Source organism: Psammomys obesus, unplaced genomic scaffold, assembly GCF_907164565.1.
Source record: "Psammomys obesus unplaced genomic scaffold, mPsaObe1.curated_primary_1811, whole genome shotgun sequence".
Lineage (NCBI taxonomy): Eukaryota > Metazoa > Chordata > Mammalia > Rodentia > Muridae > Psammomys > Psammomys obesus.
In genome coordinates this window covers 16,119,290-16,126,686 of record NW_026590062.1, presented here as the reverse complement: position 1 = coordinate 16,126,686, position 7,397 = coordinate 16,119,290, and the positions used below count along the sequence as shown (strand labels likewise).

At 42.0% G+C, this 7,397-nt stretch overlaps 1 protein-coding gene across 1 annotated transcript in view; it reads left to right on the top strand.

Annotated features, from left to right (window-relative positions):
* Nucleotides 1–7,397, top strand: part of Tmem132d (transmembrane protein 132D) — a 611,289-nt gene that overhangs the window by 415,455 nt on the left and 188,437 nt on the right. The window contains exon 4 of the mRNA XM_055606466.1: nucleotides 5,829–6,012. Coding sequence (XP_055462441.1) covers nucleotides 5,829–6,012 — 184 coding nt within the window. The remainder of the gene's footprint in view (nucleotides 1–5,828; nucleotides 6,013–7,397) is intronic.

Genomic DNA, 7,397 nt, shown 5'->3' with positions numbered 1-7,397 from the left:
AGGAGGAGGAGGAGGAGGAGGAGGAGGAGGAGGAGGAATGCTAGCTGAATATAATCCCTGAGAGCAAGCCACCACCCACCATTCCTCCATGGTCTCTGCTTCAATTCCTGTTGAGTTTCTGTCCTAACTTCCCTCAATGATAGAGTGTGATCTTGAAGTGTAAGCTAAATCAAACCTTTCCTCCTGGTACCAGCTGGTATTGTGCATCAACTTGACACAATTATCAACTTGACAGAATCATCAGAGAGGAAGGAGCCTCAGTTGGGGAAATGCTTCCATGAGATCTAACTGTAAGGCATTTTCTCAATTAGTAACCAATTGGGGGGGGGTTACAGCCCATTGTGGGTGGTGACATTCCTGGGCTGGTGGTCCTGGGTTTTATAAGAAAGCAGGCTGAACAAGCCACAAGGAACAAGCCACTAAGCAACACCCCTCCATGGCCTCTGCATCATCAGCTCCTGTGTCCAAGTTTCCTCCTTGTTTGACTTCCTTTGTTGATGAACATTGATATGGAAATGTAAGCTAAATAAACTCTTTCCTCCCCAGCTTGCTCTTGGTCATGGTGTCCTGTCTTAGCAATAGAAACCTTGCTTTTGTTCAGTCTTTGATGGCAACAACAGAAAGAAGACTGGGAGTCTTAGCATCCTGAATTCTTAGCTATTAATATTGCCTCCACTCAAGGGTCCATATCTGCACGATGTTTGATCTCTCAAAACGCAACGCATAGTAAAGAGTTCACAGCTAATGCTCTAGTTTTCATGCCTTCGCTTTGATTTACTGAAACATCACAGGACTCAGAGATTTGGAAGAGGACCCTAAAGGCAAAGTTGATTTCAAAGTGTCTTGAAACAAGTCTTTCTCTCTCTCTCTCTCTCTCTCTCTCTCTCTCTCTCTCTGTGTGTGTGTGTGTGTGTGTGTGTGTGTGTGTGTGTGTGTTGTGGCTCGCAAAGGATATTTGAAGGTCTGTGACATAGCTTCAGTTGTCAAGTTGACACACCAGGAAGAAGAAACCTCAGTTGAAGAATTGCCTTCATCAGATTGGCCAGTGGGCAAGTTGGGGGGGGGGCGCGTTTTGATAATTGATGTAGAAGGGCTCAGCCCACTTGGTGTGGTACTACCCCTGGGTTAGTGGTCCTAGGATGTAAAACAAAGCAGGCTGAGTTAGTCGTGGGGAGCAAGCCATAAGCAGCATTCCTCTGTGGCCTCTGCTCCAATTCCTGTCCCCAGATTCCTGCCCTGATTTCCCTCTGTGAGGGACTATAACCTGTAAGCCAAATAAACCCTTTCCTCTCCTCATTTCTTTTAGATATTGTTTTATCTCAGTAGCATGAGATGTGAGACACATATGAGGACAGCTGGATTATTGATAGTTCTTTCCTTCCTCCTCTTTGAGGTTTGATGGTGGTATTGATTGATAGCTCCCCAGCTCCCCTTTATCCATTTGTTCCTCTCATGATATGTTAGTATTAAGTGTCTTCTCATGGAGAAATTGTCATCCTCCTCATCTATAGTATTCCTCTGTGGATTATCTACAGTACTTCCTTGATTGACATCAATTTCTCCAACTTCTGCTTGTCTTGAAATGTTCATATTTCTCCCTCAGTTTTACAAGAAGTTAACCAAGGGTATCAACCTTGGTTAACAATGCTTTATTTTAAGGCTTGAGATATATTCATCCATGTTTTCCTGGCTCTCCTGGTTACTGTTGAGACAGCTGATGTTATTCTGATGTCTCTGTCTTTGTATGTGAGTTGTGACTTGTCCATTATAGTTTTCAGTGTTTGTTCTTGTATTTTTTTTATCTTGTACTATGATGCATCATGGAGGGAGTCCTTCTCATCACATCTTTTTGGCTTCCAAAGTCTGGGGAACTCTCAGCTATAATTTCATCAAATTAATTGTATAAACCCTGTAGGCTTTATCCCAGAGCCTTCCTCTACCACAGGCATTCTTAGTTTGGTCTCTTCACTATTATCAAAGATTTCTTGTACATTTTGTCCTTTCTATTGATTTTCCTTTCATATGTAACGTTTCTATGCACTGTCTCAGCCTTGGCCACCATTCCTGGAATCCATTCCTCTTACCAGTCTTGTCCGTTTATAATGCTTTCCATTGTCTTTTCTTTTAATTTAGTGTTATTGACTGATTCTTTCATTTACAGAATTTTTTTTGGTTCTATTCCATTGTGTTGATTTATGTGCTGACTTTTTCCTCTGTGTGTTCAAATCCTCACTCCAAGGTTATTGAGCATTTCATCTACTCTGGTCACTTTCTTGTCCGGGTCCTGTTGATCTTTGATTAATTTTTAAAGCAAGACTGTGAAATATTTTTATGGACTTTCAACTATTTTATTATCTTTCTTTTTTGGTATTGAGAATGTCAGCTTGTGAGATGCCATTATGCATTGCTGGCTGCTGGCTTTTGTTCGCTTTGTGTGTTTGACTCAGTTGTCGCGAAGTGTGTGTCCTTTGGGACATAGTTTGCCCCTTTTGTTAGTTGTATTTTTTTCTTTGTTTTATTTTTCTCAGTGCTGGGGACTGAACCCAAAGACTTGCACTCTCAAGGCAAAGGCTCTGTCACTGAACCAAACCCCCACTTCTTTTTGTTTTCTTTTATGTAAGTGCCCTGATGAGTTACCTATCTTTGTGTGGATTTCTGTTGGGGGTGGAGTTGACTGCAGTGGCATATATAATCATGTGACAGTGGTCCCAGTAATAATAGTAGCACAGGAAGACACTTGTGACCTCCATCTGTATCCTCTAGAAGGTCCAGATACAGTATCGCTAGGGTTCCTGTTGAAAAAATAAACTTAGTTTATATTTTTTAGAGCTAATGGTTTCAATCTTTAAGTAGTTAAATAAGAAAGGAATGGGTAAGGGGAAAAGCAGAGTTATAGTCAGAATGAGATGAGAGAGTCTGGGTAGGTGTATGATGAGTAGTAGGAAGACTATTGTATATTAGATGTAGAAGAAGGAAAGGGAAAACAATGTATACTTTTCTGGTGAGAATCAAGTTAAAATACAATGACTAACCAAAAGACAGAAGTGGACACTTTATAAACCTAATCAAGAAACTTTAATTCAAATAAAAATAATAAGGCCTGGAGAGGGAACTCAGTGGATAAAGTACCTGCTACCAAGCCTTAAAACCTAAGTCCTCCCCCCAAAGCTCATGTAATAGGAGGAGAGCACCAACCCCTACAGAGTTTTGTCTGACTTCCCCATGTATGTGCGTACACATGCACACACATACACACACAAACACAAATAAATAAATAAATGTAATTAAAAATATGTCAACAAACAAAAATAAAATTAAACAATAATAATTAAAACTGATAACAAATTAGCTAGGCGTGGTAGCACATACCTTTATTCCCAAGATTTGGACGTCAGGGTCAGGATTCTCTGAGTTTGAGGACAGCCAGGTCTACACAGAGCATTCCAGGCTGGCCAGGGCTACACAGTAAGATCCTATGTATAAAGAAATACAACAGAAGATAGTATGCTATCAGTCTGTATTTCTTCCTGCTTGTGTGTGGGGAGGAGAGGAGGCAGTGCTCTCTCCTTTCATGGATAGGGCGAGGCTGCTAATGTCAGGCATTCAAATTAAGTCAGAAACTACTTCCTGGTAGAAGTCCTTCTCTGATTTCCTCAGGTTGGGAATTACATTCCATCTCTCGAGATTTGGGGGGTTATCAGGGCAGCGCAGGGATATCTGTAGCCAAGGCTCTGGGGGCCAGTGGAAGATCCAACATGTTTGTCCTTTCTAGTCTATCAGATTAATAGTCCTAGCACATCTTACCACAAAGGTCCCCTGCTCCTGTAAGACTTCACCTCTGATGAGGGTTGGTATTATGGAAGGTGGGAGGTGTTGAGAGGAAACCGCCCTAATCGCCCCTCTGCTGCTGTCACCTCTGGGTATGCTGGCAAGCACCTTCTGTACACATCAGGATTCAACAGTGACTTCTGCTTGCATGTCTACCAACCCTGGACCCTTTCCTGGCCAGGCAGCAGTGCGGGTGGGCTATGTACTTAAGATCTCTCTACTTCAGACTTTTCTTCCTCTGGTACTGTGTCCACAGTCTACTGTGCTCTGCCTCCCTCTCAGAGACATTGAATTCAGCTTCTGATTTCGGCATCCAGCATCCAAACTGTCAGACACTAGTGATAGCTGGTACCCAGTATCCTTGAATACATGCTCTGAGCAGTACCCAGGCTATCAAGAGCATCTTGGAACAGGAGGTTGGAGTGGAAGTGTCTTCTTCTTCCTTCCTTGTTTCTGTTCTCTGTGGCTCTTTAGCTTATTTCTGTATTGGTGGATTTTATCTTGGCTTTTCTCCATCCAATCACATGATCTCTAATCAGCTATCTTAACCTTATTTGTTCACAGTGGCTGTCCCTGAGCTTCCCTGTGAGAGATTGCATGTTGGATGATATAATCGACATGTTTTTGTAAGCTGGTCCTCTATGAAAAATCACAGCTGATAATAATAAATATCACTGTTTAAAGACACTTTTGTGAAGATATAAAACTTGAGTCTCTAGAGATGTATCTGCTCACTAATGTTACATTAAGAGCTCCTCTCAGCCAGCCTCTCTTAGTTCTCACCTATACTACTTTCATCTCCTTCTGAAGAAAGGCTAGCATGAAACCATTTTCTTTCTCACCTGTCACATAGGAGAGCAAACATTGTACTAAGAAGAAACTCTGAAGAGACAGAAGTAGCCAGTTAATGAAAGTAACTAAGGGCTAATAAAATAGTCCCACTCATCTAACCCAGATCCATTTCCAGAGGCACACCTATGGGAACTGAGATGTCTAGAAACTAGCTTTTGTCACAACTCCCTCTTGTCTCCAGGTGGTATCTAATGACTTCTTCATGTTTATCAGCAGTAGGCTGACCCCTAAGCCCACATTCTCACCTGTCTCATGTTTCCGTGCAATGCTACCTTGCCATCAGTGGAACACGGGCTGTGATACCCTTAAAATTCTGTACATCTGACTAAATGGGTTGTGGCTTTGAAATAAGAACAACATAGATAGTGTTGATGTTTTTGGAAGTCAGGGAAAGAGGTATTCTTCATGGAAAAATGGGTCAGAGAGCATTTAGAGAAGGCAGCCACTGTCTTGGGAACACTGAATAGATCAAAAGAAGGAGTTATCCTTAAATAGTGGTGTCAGAGCCCTGGCAGGAGGGGGGGGCTTGTCCTTAAATTGCTCAAGACTTGGAGCATACAGGCACAGGTGCCAGTGAAAACTCTATTCTTTGACACAGGTGTGTAGACATAAGATTACTGTGTAATTCAAATGCTGATTTCTGTATCCCCTATATCTGGTTGTAATCCTTGTTCTAAGAATCTCCTGTCTCAATGTTGTATAAATGCAGCTTCCCAAATTGTTCCCTGATATGCCAATAAAGCAGCCTATAGCTAATCACTGCGTAAGAGAGAAAATAGGGCTGGACTTCCTGCCAGCCAGGTGAGGAATAGTTAGAAGAGGAAGTAGGAGATTCAGCCACAGGGAGATGTCCATAAGGGACCAGGAGAGAGAGCTCAACAAGCAAAGCTACAAAATGCAAGTATCTCTGGGATGCACGCTGGGAGGAAACCAAATTAGCTTAGAGGTTAAGAAAAGAGTTAATACTGCTCACGATTGTGTTGTGAAACTTATTCTTAAACAAATATAATAGAATCTCAATTACTTGTGTGATAGGCTGGGCTAAGAGAGAAACTGAGAAACAAACACAATTTTGTAAAAATAACTAACACTGGTAAGTTCTGCATCTCAGTTTCTCACCTCTGTTTTCCTTCATTTCTACTCCACAGTGTGGATGATGCCCCCTACGAAGTCATGAAGATTGACATCGAGATCGAAGGACCTAGTGACCCACCCAGCACACAGCTTGTCACGTGGCAGGTTGAATACCCAGGAGAGATCACATCTGACTTGGGGGTGTCCAAGATCTATGTGAGCCAGAAAAACTTGATTGGGGTCATACCACTGGCCATGGTAAGAGAGCACTTGGGGAACTGGGAATGGGAAGGCTTCATGCTGTGATCCAAGCTTAGGGGTCAAGGATGTCAGTCAACAAAGACCAAGATGGGGACAAAACTGGGTCCATGAAATGTCACTGATGATAGCCAACCATATTTTATTCTAAGTAATGTTCTTTAAATTGTGTTTATAAAATGTAGTTCAGTTATAAGCCTGTCTTTATAAGAATATCATGGATGATGGGATGAACATGCATGCCATAATGTAAGTTACTTAAGGATTTTAAACACATGCAACTGTGTAGAGGACTTGGTTTAAGTGTATATATGCTCATACCAAGATGCAAGGAAGGCTGGGCTCTCTGTTCACCAACACCACAGTGACTTGACCCTTCCACAAGGAACAGAGAGAATAGATTTTAAAAGGTGATGGAGCATCTATGCAGGGAGTCCTTATCTCCATGGGAGAAAAACAGGGCTGATGGATACATTCATCTTGGTGCTGAGGGTACAATGTTCTCTACTGGCATTAGATACCTTCCTGTAATGCAGAAAAACACAACTCAATTCTTGCTTTGCTTCCTTTTGCTATGATAAACACCAGGACCAAAGACAACTTGGGAAGGAATGGGTTTATTTTCAGGCCATGCAGATTTTATGTATATGAGTACTCTGTCTTCATGCACATCAGAATGGGAAATCAGATCTCATTTTAGATGGTTGTGAGCTACCAACGTGGTTGTTGGGAATTGAACTCAGGACCTCTGGAAGAGCACTCAAGTGCTCTTAACCACTGTGCCATCTCTGCAGCTCCCAGAATGGGTTTGTTTTACTTACAGCTTAAAGTCCATCACTGAGGGATTCAGAGAAGGAACTCAAGTCAGGAACCTGGAGGCAGGAACTGAAGCAAAATCCATAGAGGAATGCTGCTTACTCCTGGCTTGCTCAGCCTACTTTCTTATATCATTCAGGACCAACTGCCCGGGGATGGCACTATCCATGATGGGCTAGACCCTTCCATATCAGTCATCAATCACGAAAATGCTCTTCAGACATGTCCTCAGGCCAATCTGATGGAAGTATTTTCTGAATTGAAATTCCCTATTCTCAGAGACTATAGCTTTCATCAAGCCCACAAAACAAAGAAACAAACCAAAAACAAACTAGCACACCATACAACCGTACATTATTTGGTCCTCAGTTACTTCTTCTTTAGAGGGTAGATGAAAATCAGAGCCAGTATTTAGTGGGAAGAATGAAACAGCAGTTGCTGGACCTGAGGCTGGAACTCAATGGTGTAGTGCTTGCCTGGCAGGTACCAGGATGGGTTTTAATCCCTAACCCAACAAAACTTTAGATAGATAGATAGATAGATAGATAGATAGATAGATAGATAGATAG